This window comes from Wyeomyia smithii, chromosome 1 (genome assembly GCF_029784165.1).
Source record: "Wyeomyia smithii strain HCP4-BCI-WySm-NY-G18 chromosome 1, ASM2978416v1, whole genome shotgun sequence".
NCBI lineage: Eukaryota > Metazoa > Arthropoda > Insecta > Diptera > Culicidae > Wyeomyia > Wyeomyia smithii.
In genome coordinates, this window is record NC_073694.1 from 53,253,125 (window position 1) to 53,271,721 (window position 18,597).

An 18,597-nucleotide genomic window follows, 5' to 3' on the forward strand; every position below is an offset into this window, starting at 1 on the left:
TGTCTGCCTGTCTGTGAGAATGGAATTTTGTGACTATACCCGGTTCTGGGAAGGATACTGCTGCACGAATGAGCTGGAATTTTCATGGCAACTTTTTTCGAGAAGGCAAAACATTTGATACCTGCCGCTGAACGAAATTTGTAAAGTCGATTTCAATAAAAAACAATTCGAATGTTGTTCTCGAATTAATTGATCAAAGACTAAACTACGTAATAGTTTATTTAAAAATTATGCGCGTTGCACGGTAAGCGGTATCGCTAAAGGTAAAAACAAAAAAACACTTCGTCAAGGCTGCTCCTGTTGAGAGTGAGTAATGTGAGCGCGCAAAACCACGGTTATGCTAATTGCTACATGATAATCATTTGCTACATGATAATCATTCATTTAGGTTACTCTCTCTTCAATATTCTCAAAATTAACATTTTTCATCGAGCTTTTCATCATATTCTGGAGGGAGTGGAGGAGACTCCCATACAAATAAAGCAGATATTTCAACCAATTTTTCCACAAAACAGCTAAAAATGAACGGAATGATGCACAGTAGCCAAAAATCAATTCCAGAAGCCATGTTTAATTCAAAGATGGAAACTTTAGGTTTCTGTAAAATCAGCCTAAAATGGCCGAATACCACCAAATATCGGTATTTCCGGAACCAGAGGTCAAAAATTGACCTACACGGCATTTTTAAATCCAAGATGGCGATTTCCGGTGTCTGCTAAACAGCCGGAAATGGGTATATCCGGGTATTTGTAGTCACCGTGGTTCTGTGGTTAGCGAAGTTTATCGGCTAGCTCTCCCACACGGATTTGATGTCGAATTCGATTCTCGGCCAAATCGAGGATTTTTTCGAGGTGAAAATTTTCTCGACTCAGCTTTGGGGCACAGTATATCGTTGTACTTATCCTAAAAGCGAAGCAAAGCCTTGGTGCTACATTTCGTATCGGAACTCGACCTTCTGTTTATTATACAAAGACTTCGCTACCAACTGTTAGTGTACAGGACCATTGCTTGGCTAGTGCTACGATCCAACTGACACCAACAGTCTCTCCAGAGCCGGGACTTGTTGGGCCAGCATCGTACCTCGAGACCAGTTGGGTTGTACTTGTCCTACAACATGCCTTTGTCAGCCCCACAGGGTTGCGTGCGATATTGTTTTATTTATTCCGGTAGCGTGCGATATTGTTTTATTTATTCCGAAACCAGAATGACACTCGGAGGCCAGAAATTGACCCCACATGCCATTTCGGAATCCAATATGGTGACTATACAAACCAATTCAATATGGATGATGTACAAACCAATCAATTCAAATGATTTATCTTTTGAGTTTGAATGGATCCAATATCCGAGTCGTTGTTGTTGCATTTGCAGACCATAAACAAATCGGAGGTATGTGGAATCAATCGAAGAATGTTTAAAATTATTTAAATAAAAAATAGGCGAGATGAAGTTTGCTCACAAAATTGAGAGAATGATATAACTTGAAAAAAAGGCTGGGCAACAACATGTATGCGACATAAACATCTTCGCGAGGTGATTATTTTAATCAAACTGAAACGGTGATGTAAATTAGTTGAAGATGCGGTGTCGTGTGAGGTTAATCACGATCCGATAATACTATGCATACTTCACCTGTCAATCAAGACATTGGTGTTCAAATTCCATGCAAGATTACGAGCATATAACAATACCACTACAGTACGTTGTGTCTTAATATGATAAAAAATATTTCTAACATCTGAACGATTTGTTTAATGGGTATAATGTCTTCGACAAAGTTTAGGAAACAAACTTTTTTCTTCCAAAAAAATATACACTGTGAAAAACATTTAAAAAAAGTAGTTTTTTTGACAATTTTTTTTCATCCCCTCAAGTTCAGTTAATTATTATTGGTAAGCCTCGGGTTGGTAAGTGTAGTTTTTGTAGAAAAATATTCAGATTCTCAAAAACGAGTTTTTCAAGATATATTTCCAGTTTTATAATTAGGTCAGTGCAGATATCGTACGCGGGCTAACCATACGTTTATGCGATAACTGAAAGAAATTTGCAATTGCATTAATCAATCTTTTTGGAACCTGAACGGTTTTTTTTTTTCGAATATTACACGTCACGTAAATTGTTTTTTTTTATTCAAATTTCAGTTGCTTCTGACGTAAACTAAGATTTTGTTTGGAAATTTTGTGCGATATCATTTCGATTTGTGTGAAATATTATGGAATTTTCCATCATAAGTTATGGAAGCGATTGTTTATATGCGATTCGTCATAAACTTTGGCACTTATTTCTGATTGTGTATTACATGTATTGGGAAGAGCTTAGGGAATGATTTTTATCAAACTCCACTGTGATTAAAAGCCAGAAAAACGCGTATTCACCACAATTCGATGATACCATGCATAAGCGTTATAAGCAACACTTATCCGATTCCAAAAAGAAAAGTCCGCCACGTTCTGCTAACAATGCTGAATCCATTTTAGAAAAATCACAACACTTAACTCAAAAGGTTGTAACGTCTTGAAAAAAAGACGGTTAAAGTTAAACAGCACAGCAAAATTTCGAACTTCATGCTCATGTCTGCTACCAATTCACGTCAGCACGAACAGAATTTTTCCCCCGTCTTTCCCCGACAATATGCAACACGCAACAGTTGCACTCTTGTTAGGGTCCATACTTAAATGACGTTGCATAATAGGGGGTAAGGGGGATATATTCGTTTTGTGACAAGCTGCGACAAGGGGGGTGGGGGCGTTGGATTAAAATCGACGTAGCATTTATTTTGAAAGACCGGTTTTTTCGAAGGAAAAATGCATACAAAAAATACACTACAACATTACACAAAGTTTTGCAGCGAGAGCTGTCGAAATTTTTCTATCTGTAGCATTCTGAAATTTTGTGTAAACAAACAATTTGTTTTGAAAACGAAAATCGTTGTTGAAAACCACAATGTTTTCAATAGTTAAAATTACAAGACCCGGACGAATACATACGATTCTCATAGATTCGCTAGGATTCCTCAAATTGGATTCGTGAGCGTCCTTGAAAAGGATTCCTGGAAAAAGAATCCTCAGGAATGCCCTGTATATGGCTCTAGGATTCTTGAATAAGAATCGTGAGTGGGAATCCTCCGGATCGTGTTTGCGATTCCTTTCACGATTTCGTCACCGTGTTAATCGGTATCCTGGGGATTCTTACTCAGGATTCTCTGCGTATTAGTGAGGGGATACTCATTTCTATTCAAAACTGGTAAGTGCAGCGATTAGTTTTTTTGCGAATTACGGAATATTTTCTGTGTTTTTTACAGACATAGATCATACGGAGTTGTATAAACATCTTTCCTCCTCGTACCAAAACACAATCTCTTCGAAGCAACATTAATCCATAGCGAAGTTAACATCCAAAGGAATGCTGCCTCCACTGTATAAGTGATAAATAGATTGAATTAGACACAGTGATTTTTTTTTTCAAGAATTTTTTTTATGTTGTCACTTGTATTTTTGTATGTTTTTCTCAAAACCGGGAGGGGGAGGGGGGGGTTGGCAATCGAATGCTACGTTTTTTTTCCGGGGGGAGTTGAAGTTTTGTGACCAAATGCTACGAGAGGGGAGGGGGGGTTTGAAAATCATGAAAATATGCTACGTCATTTAAGCAGTTCCCTTATCTGCTTCCATCCGACACGAGAACAATTTGATTGCCTTACTTTTGAACCGCAACATTACACGAAACATGAGACATTGTTGCGTTTATTCGATTTCAATCGGTCCGGCACGGCGGAGTTTCAACACGAAATGAGATTTATTTTCCGTACATACATATTGCGCAACTGGGACAAACTGTGAGAACATAAAATAAAAGCGGAGCTAGTTTTAAGACAGCTAAAAAACAAACAACAGGAATAGAAAGCGAGCTCATGATTGGATAACCGCTGCTTTTCCAATTGATTTTAGTTAGTTTTTTTACTCCAATTATTATACTTAAACCTAAGAGAAAACGTCACCAATCGGTGAAGACACTAGTGTTGAAGATCTGTTTAGTAGCAGTATCATTGCATACATTCAAAACGGAACATGGCAAGTACAGTTCTATACTATACCATCTTGTTCTCAGTTTCGAAAGCGAGCTGGTGATCGGTTGAATGCTGCGATTGTTTTTCAACTAAACTTTCCATTATTATACTACAAGCAGGGGAAAAAATGTACTAAGTGATAACAGTTTTGACGTGGGACTACGACTTTGTTTACTACACTGGGATGCATTCTGTAAAATTGGAAATGAAATTAGCAAATGTTGCGTCAGATTTCAAACGTTAATAGCAGCATAACCACAAGATGGATAACAATAAACAATATGTTGTTGGATAGATAAAATGTGTAACAATTTTATAAAACGCTAGTTATCATTATTACTTCACTGCTCAACGGTGAAAATTGATAAAAAGTTACAGGAAAACTTACGCGAACAATGAACCAATTACGGCGTGAATGGACACCATCCGTTCCCCGTGATATTCCCTGTATCAATATCGATATAAAAATTGACAGAATCTCCCCGTCCCAATAGGTCAATTTATTTTTGCTTCCATGAACTTAGACTAAATGATGTCTCGAAGGTAAAAGTTTTCCGAAAAGTTTGAAACAATCTTGATTCCTGAACAATTTCTAAACCTGCTTTCAAAACCTCTTAAAAACTGATGTCTTGAAAGAAAACATGCTGGTAAAAGCAACAGTACCAGTGGAGTAAAGAACCGCAGGTCTCTCGTCGTCTATGATTGCAGCGGTACTCTTCTATTCGTACATTTCTGCGGTACACTTCTATTCGTACTGCAGCGGTACTATTCATGTTGCAGTGGTAGACTTTTGTTCGTACATTTCTATTCGTGTGCAATCGAGGAAAAACTGCAATGCTGCTGTTGATGGTGATTGAAAGTTTATCTCATAAATATGATTACCATAAACTATTCCACAAGAATTGTGAATTTTGCAATGGATATTTATTCCATTTTATCTTCGATATTCACTAAATAATCGTGACCGGATAGTATCGAAAGAGTAAATTCCACATATATACATTTATAGAAGAGTAAGAGCCTGCGAATGTTGTAAATTTTTGGTTTATTTACTAAGATTCATTAGAATCTCCTTTTACATTTCAAAATGGTTAGATGATATATTATTATTCAAAGCTTTACCATAATAAATGTATGTATATTAGCAGTCTTCGTAATACAGCGAAAGTAGTTGTAGGTAAATGACAAAAATTGTCAAGCAAAAAACAAACAAATGGAATTGTTGATTGTTATGGTTTTTTTGCTGGAACTTGTTAATAATTTTGTTAGACATATCTTCTTATGTTTGCCAATTAATGAACCTTTGTAAGGGCGTCTATATTATTTTGAAAGTAAGAACTATATCAAAGATTTGATTTAATCAAAGTTAAATAAGACAAAACCAATTATTAAAATAACGTAAGTATTATTGGATTTGGTTTTTGAGGATAAAGAGTTAATTCAGACTTTGACGCATTACGAGAAATTCTTGGTGCTTCTTCAAAAAGAATGATATACTTGTGCCTTGTCAAATACATGTTGACTGCACCAAAAAATACTACAGGCTGATACTAATATCGCCAAATATATACGATTTTTTTTCGAGTGTTGTTAAATATATTTCAAAAAATTAATTTCCAGGGGAGGCTGAAAATAAAAATACGTACAGTCGCTGAGCACACACATTGATTCTGTCTGCAGACTCTGTATATGTTGTAACAAAAATCCCCTAATTACAGTATGGGTATTCATGTCGAGCTCGTAAACAAATACCCAGCCGTAAAAATACTCACCTCCATTGACGAGTAATGGAAGATACACAGTTTACGGCTGGGTATTCGTATACGAGCTCGATGTGAAGGACCCTAGTGTTTAGTCCCACGTCACCATTTTATACAACCCTAGGGCTGTATACCTTGTAGTATTTTGATGACATTCTATGGCGTTCCTCTATAACAGTAGTGGTATTGGCAAAATAAAGACAGCCGACAAAAAAAATGTTTTGCGACTGTTACGTTGCCGTCTAGCTCCCCATACTCTAATGTTTCTTCTTTGACATTCATTTTATTACCATGTCGACGATGGCTTGTATGTGTGTCACAGGACATTCGTCATAAGCTAAAAAGGAGAAAAAATGTCTCCGGTGGATTTGGGCCAAAACGTGCTAATTGTGTAGTGCTGACACGAACGTCTGTATAGAAAACAGCTTTTTTTTCTTCTACATTCGCAATTAAGAAGACATCCTTAAAATATTGTCGAGTCGAACACACGAAGTACAGTTTGGGGCAACCTTCACGTTCCAATCAAGACATCGGCGTTTAAAATCCGTTCAGGGGCAGAAACTAAGAGGGGACATTTTCGTTACATTCTCTACAGCACTACAGCTCTACTCAAAAAGTCCACGTCAAAAAGTTTCTTTCACAGTGTATATTTTTTTTTCGGAAAGTCACACCGATCGAACAAACCGTTTTGGCTCTGATGATATTTGTAATCATCACTATTCCTTTTTTCACAAACCTTAAAAAAACATCTCTACCTCATAGTAACATCTGTGGAAAGTTTTAGCCAGATACAAATTGGTAGATTAAAAAGGCTGCCCGTTTTTTGACGTAGGACTACGTCTTTGTTTTCTATACTTGATTACATTTTGTAAAAATGGAATCGAAACTGGCTAATGCTGCGTCATATTTCAAACGATTATAGCAAATGAACGATCTAATGCAACTTAGTCAACTGTATGTCGGTGGATAGATAAAATGTATGACAGTTGTTTGATATAATGTTTAACATTGTTGCTTTACTGCTTAATGGTCAAAATAGGTGAGAAGTTCCAAGTTCGAGCTTTTCCATATACTTTCCTTGTTATAGCCTTGCTTCCCAAGCACAGATAACAATAACTTGGATGGAATAAATTCCACTGTCTACATATTTTGACTCAGTAAAGTGTTTTGTTTCGTTTCTTATTCTCGAGTCTGCGTCGCCACGCCTATATCGCAAAAATCTACGCTCAACTCGAAACAAAAGACTGTGTGTAGAAATTTCAACTTCATTTTTGTTCGTCACACGGTAGCGAGTGGAGCCTACAGTATAGCAGTTAGAGGTACACGACATCAGGAAAAAAAAGAGCTGGTTACACCTTACCTTAATTCTGCATAAGACAGCAAGAGGTACCATCGTATGCTGAAGGATATTATACTGGCGTAGCTACCGGAGGGCAGATCGGAGAGTAATTTTATTCTGTGCGGCCAAGGAAAATGTTCAATGCTACCGGTGCACAGTGGTCTAAACTCGAAAAATCGCGATCGTTTTAGATTTGACTGTGAAATATTGATTTTATGTATCCAGTGTCTTTAGCAAGTTTATTCCATAACACAAGACCTCTCTTTTGCCGTTTTCGGTTTTTTCTCCCTAACAGTTAGATATAAAAATAGTTTTTTCTGATTTTGAAAATACCAGGTTAATTTCTTCAGCAAAGTTGTAGAAAAACCTATAAGAAAAAGAATTGCTGAACACTGCAACCTCGTATCTGTACTGTGGACATGACATAATAGAGTCAAATAGTACACAGCGAAACTAGTCTCTGCGCAATCTCTCAGCTTCCGGTTCTCTAAACCAGGTTTTACTTAATATAAACACGTACTGTATAAATTGGTTACCTTGTGTGTTCGTCTTATTTTTACAACCTTCAAATAACAAGATTCGCCGATGAGTTACACATATTCAATTTCAACAGGGACAGTATAAAAATGTTCGATTATGGTACAAAAACAGCGCGTTGCGATAAATTTTCAACATTGTTATGTGTAACTAGAAAAAACACTCAAAAAAAGTTCGGAGTGGAAATGTTAAAATACTCAAACGTTCATAACTTTTCTTGTTTTCCATTTCACCTTGACTTTGTTATCATGAAGAACTGTGAAAAGTTTCAGCGAAACCGAAAATGGTCGATCAGGATCGATGTGCGAAGTAGTATGGAATGACTTAATAGTTCTATCTATCTACGGTAATTTTCGCATCAGGAAAACACAAATTTTCTTGTGGTGCTCATGAAAATTTTTCAGTAGTTTCGAAGGTGTTTTGTTTCGTTTCTCATTCTCGAATCTGCGTCGCTCTGCCTTCATTGCAAAAATCTTACGAAAGACTTCGTGTAGAAAATTCAACTTCATTCTTGTTCTTAACACTATAGCAAATGGAACCCTTATAGCTGTGTATAACAAGCGTAGTAAAATATGTTAGACAAAAGTTCTAAAAAATTAACTTCACTTTCATCTAAAAACTTTGAAAACATTAAGTTTGGAATCCCGCACCAAAAAAATTCAAAAACAAAAGGTTTGTAAATAAATCGGTCATCAAATGTCAAATGAGTTTTTTGAGTAAACGATTAAGCTGCCAAAACTCTTCCGAAAAAAATCGAATAGGACACTCTTAAAGAAAAAAAGTTTTTGTAACAAAAACTTTTTTGTGTTCTCCTGGACATACGGTAACGATAGGAGTTATAAGAAAGTTGTCGAGAGATGACCTGTAAGAAATTTTCTAATCTTTCATTTAAAAATTTTGAAAGGTTGAATTCAATATTTTTCACCGAAAAAAAAATATTTTAAAAACAAAAACTGATTCTGTTCTCAAGAGTGCTCACTTTGATTTGTTCGAAAGAGTTTTAGGCAACTAAATTGTCTATATAAAAAACTCATTTTGAAAATAATTGAATCTTAAATTTTTTTTCAAAATAAGTTTTTTTTATATAGACAATTTAGTTGTCTGAAACTCTTTCGAACAAACCAAAGTGGGTACTCTTGAAAACAGTAAAGTTTCTCCAACAAAAACTTTTTCATGTTTGAGGTGGTTTCAGGTTTTCGCTTGAGACCATAAAAGCGTTAGAGAAGAGAGAAGTCGTTAAGGAGTGTTTTTGAGGAAATTGTCTAGCTTTCCATTTTGAAATATTTAAAAAAAATATTTTTTTCCCTAGAAAATGATTTCAATAACGTTTATCTTTGATTTTGTTGAACTTAAGTTTTCAAGAAAGACAATTCAGTTGTATAAAACTCTTCTGAACATTTTAAAATGGACTCAAGGAAAAAGCGCATTTTGTACCAACTCGACAGAGTGGTTTACAGAATTTAATGTAACTTTGTGGGTGTACAGGCCTCACTGGTCTCAGCAACTGTTCATATTTTTTCCAAAAAATAATCTAAACTAACATTTGAAAATGTTTGGAGATGTTAAACCTGTACGAATCGATTCATCTCAATGATGACGAGAGACAGTAACACGTTTTCGAGGGATGACTTTCAGAAGATTGCTTGTTGATTGTAAACCATTTGATGTCTATATGAAAGTAGTAGAATAGGACGAACAAAGCTTTAAAAACGGCTCAGGAAAATCAACAGGAATCTAAGGAAAACGGTTCACAGCACATTAAATTTAGTTCAAAACGTTCATGAGATATTGCGAACGGATGAAAATCGGGCCAAAATATGTTACAAAGCATTCGAAGTGCGATCCATAACCCGTATCCAAAAACATTTATAAACAATACGAATTAATATATAAAGTTTGTCCTCTTTCTAAAATATTTAGTTTGGTGCGAAGTATAATTAATATTACAGCATCATCATCTGCTATTGTCTGCGAGACAAAGACAGAGGGAAAGTCTCTGCTATCATGGAAAGGGGTTTCAATTGAAACACGATCTATGTTTACCTTTGTTCGGTTTCTTAAGAACAATAAACGCACTCGTCATAGCCGACCGGTTTCTCGTAACCGTTTACCTTTCGGAGTTATTTTGAGCAAATTACCCCGTAACAAGGCCACATGTTACAAAAGTTTCCTTGCCAGATCAAGGCTCTCGAAACACGTGCAGGCGGAGCGACGAACGTGGTGAAATTGAATTTCTCCAACCGATGCCGGTGCCGTTTCGTTTCGCTCTTAGTTGCTTTTCTATCTTCCACTCGAAAGGATCGACTCAGAAATCCATTTATAAACGCACCCTGGCCGCGAGATTTACGTGAGATTACTCTGATTTAGACGACGACTGAGAGAAAGTATAAATTAATTTACCCGAGATGCATTATTCATTCCAGGTAAGTGAATAATTCATTTGTTGTTAATAATTTGACGTTTTTTGGGACACATTTCCTTAGACTCGTAAATGTTGCTTATCGTAAAGAGAGTAAAAAAATGTTTGTTTCAAAAATGCAAAACTTGCACTATTAAAATATAGCTTTCACAGCTGGCAAACTTAGCCGCGAAAACTGCAAAGGCGACGAGAACGTGGCTAAAATTTCCCGAACATTTTACCTTTTTGAAAGCAAGTAGAGTAGTTGTAAAAGAGCAATAAAAAGACGCGCACAACTACTTAACGCTGCAAAACAGCCACACAAATTCGACAAAGTCCATCTGCTCTTCACCCTACTCTTCTTTTTCACCCGTCCTTTCCCTCGGTGTAGTGTGTCGTCGTGCAACGTGCAACGTCGTTATGAGGCTCGATTCATGCCGCTTTCGGCTCGGGGGAAATCAGCAGACTCACGAAACACAAAACGGCTCTGGAGGAGTTTTACTAACGTGGGTGTGTTGGTATTTATGAAAGGTAAATAAATAGATGTTTTATATCGTGCCGCCCGAAGCATACTCTAGCGAGAGCCTCCCGTGGATGCCTCTTTGATGTGCACCGGCAGCCAGCTGCCATTATAAATGGTGAGTGTTTTGTGCGCGGTGTACGACGACAACGTTTTTAAGTACTATACTAAAGCGAAAAAAAACGTCAGGCTTGGTAGCCAAACTTAAGACTAACCATCGACAAACGTTTGAGTGCACAAGCAAAGAAGTTGATGAAAATGAAGGCGGGGGAGGTTTCAAATAGATGGTGATGGTTGAGCCAAAATACTGTCATGCACATAATATTTGAAAGGAGGTTCAAATTGCGAGAAGTCCACTAGTTTGTTTGATCCAAACGGAGCAGCCACAAGGACGCTCTGCAGAGAAATCTTACGAAAATAGTTTTGTTCTTATTAAAGACACTCGCGTCCAACCAATCCGAAAATGCTCACGGGTGGCGACAGCAGTGAAACACCATTTAATACCTGTTTATTCTTCACCCAAGCCCTGCAACTTTTAAGCGCAAACATGAGCAAACACAAACACATAAATGGAAAAGACGCATCTGGCAGTCACCCAATTGTTCCAGCAGCGCAAGTAGAAAGCAAACACATTTTTGCCGACAGCAGCGCAGCGCGACGGCTTACTTCGCCCCATCATCGCTTCCAAGCGCTATACCGTACATAACCGTGCGGCTCCATCGACTGCTCCGAAACGAAGGAGTCGAACGGGAACGCAAACCAATTTGCATCTTTTGTGCTTCGCCACTCATCGGTTCGTAAGTCTTAGCATGTACACAAACTATCGCGTAACTATACTTCCGGTGTTGTTATTGTTCTCTTTCGTCACCCCTTTTGCCACCTCATCCCCCTTTAGCACCTTACCGGCTCAAGCTTACTGTGCGAGTGTCTGTCTGTTCTATTATGCGGCAAGTAAAGGAAAAACGCCGACAGTGTTTTGCACTTTTGCACCTCTCGCGCCGTACTGTTGGCCAGTTTTTCACGACTCCCAGCCGGAACGCGCGACACGAAGGTCTGCCTGCTGCACTCTCGGCAATGTGGAAACAGTTTCTATTTCGTTTGTTTTGTTTTTTTTTTTCTGTTTGAAGACAATCAATTTATTGATTAAATATCACAATTTTGAACTGCCGATAGCAGTCTGTTCGTCTCGAGTGACTTCGAATGTATCCTTTACCTTTGGCAGCCAACGTGGCACATACTGGGAACAGTTGGGTCTGCAAGCATCTCACTCGGTCTCCAGCTGTTACACCCCAGTCCATGCTTGATGGAGGAAAAAACTCACTAGATTGCGGTCATTTTCGAACCAGAAAGCTGAACTTTCTAGTTTTGGCACAAACACTGAACTCACACTGACAAACAAAAACTACACACCATTGGCGATCACCACTGCGCGTCGTTATCGGTTGAACAGCGACTGAACACAAATTTCCCGGAAATCTTGGATTGATAGCGAAGAAAACCGTCGAAGAAAGCGGTTGATGTTTTGGGCACGCAAATCGCAAGGACGAACAGGGAAGGCCAACTTTTTTTTCAGCTAACCGGCAGCGTAAATCAATTTCACCTTCCTGCCCGAGTCATGTTTGATCGAGGATTGCTCGCTGAAGCGCACCGTTGGGGAACGAAAACCGACAACGCAGCAGGTTTTCATTCTCCACCTGGCAAAACCTGATGGAAATAAAATGGGCACTATCAGCATGCCCGCAGCGGTAGCCCCATGCGAGAGTGAGAAGGCGAAGCAGGAGGGAGAAAGAGTGAGAATGTGAGACATACAGCGGAGAAGCAGAGCAGCAAAGTGCGGGTGCCGTTTTAAGTTGCTATTCAGGGGGAGGAACGTAAAGCAGTTATATGCTAGTAGCTGTGTGATGGACAAACAGACAACGCTCCACGACACCTTTTCGTGTGATGTGTTCAAAGCTAGTCGTGCTGTCTCATTCGCTGTGTCTAGTGGCTCAGTCATTATATTTTTATGCTTAGCGGAATGGAGAAGTCGTTGGGTTTACTCCTTTTTATAGAATATCATACATATTGAGCGAGAATGAATTCTACTTTATAAAAAAACGGTAGCAGATAGTACTACATAGTAAGATACAATTTCTGAAAATTGTGTCCAAAATCGTGAAACAAAATAATTTCGTTTCAACTCTCTGTTTCATACGACTCCTAAAATCTTAAAATCCTGAAATGGAAAAAAATGGTTCTAACTAACATAAAATTTTTGCATTCCGTGATAGCAATACCTTCGATAATATGCATTCCTGAGAATCAGCCGCTCATCAGCGTAACAAATTAAACGATTTTTTATCTAAGATTTGAAATAAATACATGTAGGAGGATTAGGGGCATAATGAGCACACGGGGCGAAATGGGCATCCCTCTTTTATGCGAAGCTACGCATTTTTTAATACAATATGGTATGTGGAACTCTTTAGTAGTTACTACAGTATCTCTTTATGTAGAACAAAAGTGGTTTGTCTGGTTGAAATAAGGAAATATATTGAAAAAATCAATTTGGTTTCCGGATGTTGGAAAAATTATTATTATTGCGCAGTACAAAATACGCTTCTACGGTCGTTTAAATGGCTCAATCAAGTATGTAGACACATCAATATGACGTATGGGTCGTACCCCAAATTTCACCATCATTGAAGTTTTGATTTTAAGCTATAATTAGTATTAAAATCTCATGTTAACTTTAACTAATACAATAGGGGCGAAATGGTCACCTTCAGGTGGGGTGAAATGAGCACACCTTGTCACATAAACTTATCAGAAATTCATCTCAGTAGACTTGTGAGTTTGTCTGTTTCCATAGTCAGTGTTTGTTTACAGTGATGGTGCGAACATATATTAGAAAACCTTTGAGACCGAATCGGTCAGAAAAAGGGAATGCAGGCAGGATTGGCCACCATAAGGCCCGACGGGACATTCAAGAAACAAGTCGCAAAGTATCACGGCATCCCGCGATCAACGTTGGCACATTAGTTGTACTTCTACGCAGTTTCAAGATATGTTCTATAAGAGTGCTCATTATACCCCGTGGGTGCTCATTATGCCCCAGTGGGGTGCTCATTGTCACACATTGACTGATTGCGAGTTTTTGATGCATGAATCTAATTTGTGTTTTTCACCATTATACGATAAACTTTTCGATTTGTGAATAGTGTACCTTTAATTAAAGATAGGTAATCCAAGTTTTGCACTGAAGACAGCATAAAATTTTTGTCGTTTTCCATTCTTAAATCAGCAACCAAGTTAGGGTGCTCATTATGCCCCTATTCCCCCTACAGCACCCGCCAGCAGTTTGGAATCGCATCACTGAGTATTGCAACACGCAGTTTGAATATTGCAGCAAAAAAGTTCAGTATCACCCAGAACAGGCATATATCTCGCGTTTACGACGATCGAGGAAGTTGCGCTTTTCAAAAAAGTGGAAAAGGTTGTTTATAAGAAACGACCGCAAGGTTAACGTAGAATTGCGACAACCTGTCTTATGTCAATAATTTTTTGCAATAGCTTTGGAAATACACTCGATTAGGGTTAATCATTTTAATGGTGTGAGCGATATATTTTCCCGTATATGTTTCACATATTATTTTTGCTTTGAAAATAAACGGAATCCGTTGGAAACTGGCTGAGTTCAGAACTTTTGAAAGTGGGCAATATTCGTGACGCTCTCGATGCTTGCGGTTTTACAATTTGTACCCCTATATATGTTGCCGTAAGACGTAATTCTACGTCGAAAACGCACTAATCGAAGTGCTCAAGTCGACTCTGTTGAAAGAAAAATAAAGATTTCTTGTGGATATTCTGTCGAGCCGGACCGATAGCACTCTCATGAAGGCAACAAAATAACATGTATTGTGTCGTGTTGCGCGGCTTGGAAGGAAAAAATGTTTCCTCCCCCGTGTCGCATGGTAGCAGATTGTTGCGTGTTTGATACTGCCGACGGTAGACATTAGTATGAAGGTGGAAATTCTGCTGTGATGTCAAGCAATAACCGTCTTTTTCAAGACGTTACATCCTTGTTTATGAAATGTTATGAATTTTCTAAAACGGACTCAGCACCGTGAGCAGAACGTGCTGAACTTTTCTGTTTGAAATCGGACTTGTTTCGCATATACCGATACTGATGCACAGTAGCAACGAATCGTAATAAACATCACACTGTTGCGCAATTGCAGCAGCATCAAACCACAGTTGCAGTTTAGTAATAACCATTCATTATGCTCTTCCAAATACATTTAGTATCCTTGAAAAAGGCCGGTTGCTGCAATTGCAATTTTCATTCAATTATCGCATAAATGCTTCATGGTCAGATAGCGCGCGATATCCGCTCTGACATAACAAATCTTCCGTACGTTGTGGAATGGAATAGCTGGAAAAATATATGTGACTTAATTATTTCCGGTTATGCCATTCTACAACGTACGAAAATTTTCATATCGTACGTCGTAATATTAATGTACGAAAAATCCGGATTGTTTCCTTACTCATCTACGGAGGACTTACACCATAACGAAATCGGCGCCGCGAAAGTGATAGAATTTAGGATTATGAAAAAAAAATGGACTACGCTGCTCACAGTTTGTCAGTATATAAGCGAAATTTGAGCGTGAAAGCGCATTATTTTATCGTCAACGGTGTACCTGCCAACAAATGTATCATCATTGAGATGGCACCGGAGGCAAGCGACAAAGGAGCTAGGAAATTTGTCACAACAGGTCAAACCTCGTAAGGATAAACATTTTCGGATGCTTCTCGTTTGGTGGATTACAACAAACGTTCTACTATTACACTTGCCGCAAAGTTCAGACCGCCGTACGTTTGCTGCTCCAAGTGAATTGAACATTACTCCTGCCAACCTATTGTTGCCTAATAAAGGCAACAATATAACATGTATCGTGTGTTGCACGGCTTGAAGGAAGAAAATGTTCCCGTTACAAAATCATATACATATTAAATTCTCAATCCACATCAGGTGAATTCTGCTTTAATAGCCAAGGCTGGGAAAGACTATCGGTGAATGTTGTTTTTAACCCGAGTTCAAACCAAACTGAAAATTGATAGAAAAATTCTCTTAATTCACAGATGAAGGTAAAACAACAGGTATCAAAAATAATATCAAGAAAGTATGCTTATTTCAATCAAGATACTGTTTCTAAATTACTAAGAATTATTCCCAATTTCGGAGCTAAAATATTGAGACAGCGGAACAAAAGCGCATTTTCAGTTTTTTTTTTCAATCAAAAAACCTCACGCAATAAATTCTTTTGAAATTTTGGTCGCACTTTAAAAGTTATTTTGGTGCAGAACTATTAGTCACGTTAAGAATATAATTATTCAGTCACACCTATTCAACCGTATCACTCAAGTTTAGTGGACTCATGCTTTCGTATAGAATCCTCGTGCGGCTATGAGTTTTTCTAAAAAAAAACAACAACCATCGCATTCCAGTATATGCCACAGACACTGCTAGCATATTGCAACGCAAGGTGATAAATAAAACTTTGCACAATTTGTTGCCAACGGAATCGCTATACACATGGTAGGCAAGGATACCTGTTACCAACCGTCGCACAGTGGGGCGACTCCATACAAAGGCTGGCCAAGCTAAAAAAGTGTCGATAAATGCGACAAAAACTTGGTATTTACATAATTTTGGGGCGCTGAACACGAATTTGGCATCAATTTTCTTATTTGGGGCCGTCCATAAAGCACGAAATTCAATTTTTAATATTTTTTGCCACATTTTTTCTTTTTTATAGAATTATATGATCTTTAACCACAAGTAGTGCCACCGGGCGTCCTCCCCATAAAAAAAACGTAATTTATGGACGACCCCTCGAACTAAACAAATTTTGCCTAAATATATATATATATATATATATATATATATATATATATATATATATATATATATATATATATATATATATATATATATATATATATATATATATATATATATATATATATATATATATATATATATATATATATATATATATTTTTTTTTTTTTTTTTTTTTTTTTATAATAACCTAAAACAACATAAGTAATACAAACTAGTTACAAATTGAAAAAATCATCATCAGCATCATCATCTTCTGCTGTGATCGCTTAAATCTCGTGTTGAATTGTTTCCAGAAAATTTGAAGTTCATTATACTTATCAGCAGGAAAAATGTATTCCGCTGCAATTTTCATTTCTTCTAGTAATTTTCGTTATTTCATTATTTCATATATATGTTATCTTCCTAATCCGGTTTCTATGGTTGAAAGAGGACATTTAAATACATGTATAACACCATGAATTGACAACTTACTGAACATTAAATTAGGTGATGCCACTGAAGTTAAAGGCTCCATTATAAAATTCAACGAATTTATGAATTTGAAAACCAAAACACTGGAATGACACAACGTTCAAAATGAATACGAAAAGATGCGGAGGGCGACGACTGTTCTTTGTTTTTTTCTCGTAAAGCAAAATATGTGCTTTACTTTTGTATGCAAACGAGTGCGAAGCACAAGCAATCTTCAAACGGGCTTAGCCGGAGTTTGATGGTATGAATTTGCTGCTAGTATTTGACATTTCAATCAGTTTAGCGAATTTCATGATCATAAATTGAAAAGGGCTGAATGTTTTTAATATTGTTTTAAATTAGCAGAAAGTGATAAAGTTTGACATAATAAAAATTTCATAAAAATTTGTTTACTGTTTTCTTGTTTTACACTTATTTTATAACTTTTCATTGATAAATTTTGTGATTTTTACCCAAATTTATAATTTATCCTTACGGATTGAGTACGATAACATTAATCTTCATTAGCAGGGTATCATGGTTATGATTAAAATTAATCCTGTATAAAATTTCAACTTCGAAAATAAAAACTAAAAAAATCTGCTATCACTTTCTTTACTAAAGTGACAATTTACACAGTTTTGCGCAGCAGCGGACAATATGCATTTGAAAGCTTACGTTTTTACCTAAATTTTGAATTTAGTCACAACCGTGGCAAACTGCGGCAACTAAACTTTTAAGCTACTTTTCTACAAAAAATCACGTTTTTTTTTTTAATTTTTTTAGTGTAAGGCCTGCTATGACAAAATTTAACAATATCTTATGAAAAGGGTTTGTTTTGCACAATATTTACAACAACTTTTCCTTTGACGTCAAAAAAATCCAAGCTATCATTGAAGCTACAGAACGTTTAAAAGTAATGCACTTTTTTTTCAAAATGTCAAAAAACGTCAGTTCGCCAAGCTTTGAAAAGTCATAAAAAAATCAGATTTCATGATATTGCGCCCAAATTTTGGATTTAGACACTTGAATGTTATAGCAATAAAGGAAAAATATTATGAAACAGCTAACGAAAAAATTTTTTTTTGGCTGATGGCCAGCGATTCCCCACTGTGCGTCGACCCGCATCGAGGGGGTAACATTCTGATGAAATATAGGCGTAAGTATTGTAATTTACTTTACACTACGTCAGATTGTGTATTGCCCTGAAACAGCGAAACGAAACTCGGCGTTGCTTCACCATTCCGTTTGATGACAGTTCAGTTTAGTTCCGCTAGGATATCGGTATCAGCCGTAATCGAAACTGAATTCCGTTGCAGTTCGGAAGCAGCGCACGTACAAGTTCTTCGCTCGCTTGGAACCTTGTTTTTATATTATTATTTTGCTACTTGCTTGCTTTGGCAACGTTCGGCAACCATTAAACACAAAAATCGAAATGCGAAGCCACGTGATCCTTGACAACCGTGATAGGAATTACTGCTGTCGGTAAACACTGTGTATCGAAGGAGAATTCTGAGGGCCCCGCAAAAGTAGGGGAATGTCGTAACAGGGTTGAATTGTTTGCTTCAGGTTGCGATTCGTTCCATTGCTTAGTGATAAGAAACTTTTCGTTTCACATTTCGAGTGACTTGTTTTAAG

The 18,597-nt window shown here is 37.2% G+C and overlaps 2 protein-coding genes across 8 annotated transcripts in view; one reads left to right on the forward strand and one right to left on the reverse strand.

The window, feature by feature from the left end:
* Window positions 1-18,597, forward strand: part of LOC129718634 (glutamine-dependent NAD(+) synthetase) — a 162,911-nt gene that overhangs the window by 68,796 nt on the left and 75,518 nt on the right. The window contains exon 1 of one of the 3 annotated variants that reach the window (XM_055669587.1): window positions 9,995-10,122. The exons of the other annotated variants lie outside the window; for them this stretch is intronic. Within the exon in view, the coding sequence (XP_055525562.1) occupies window positions 10,105-10,122 (18 nt within the window). The 5' untranslated portion in view covers window positions 9,995-10,104. Of the gene's footprint in view, window positions 1-9,994; window positions 10,123-18,597 lie in introns of those variants that run through there. 3 annotated transcript variants of the gene reach the window in all.
* LOC129718631 (cytosolic carboxypeptidase Nna1) overlaps window positions 1-18,597 on the reverse strand; it is a 331,733-nt gene that overhangs the window by 68,458 nt on the left and 244,678 nt on the right. The window contains exon 1 of one of the 5 annotated variants that reach the window (XM_055669578.1): window positions 11,831-12,275. The exons of the other annotated variants lie outside the window; for them this stretch is intronic. Within the exon in view, the coding sequence (XP_055525553.1) occupies window positions 11,831-11,915 (85 nt within the window). The 5' untranslated portion in view covers window positions 11,916-12,275. Of the gene's footprint in view, window positions 1-11,830; window positions 12,276-18,597 lie in introns of those variants that run through there. 5 annotated transcript variants of the gene reach the window in all.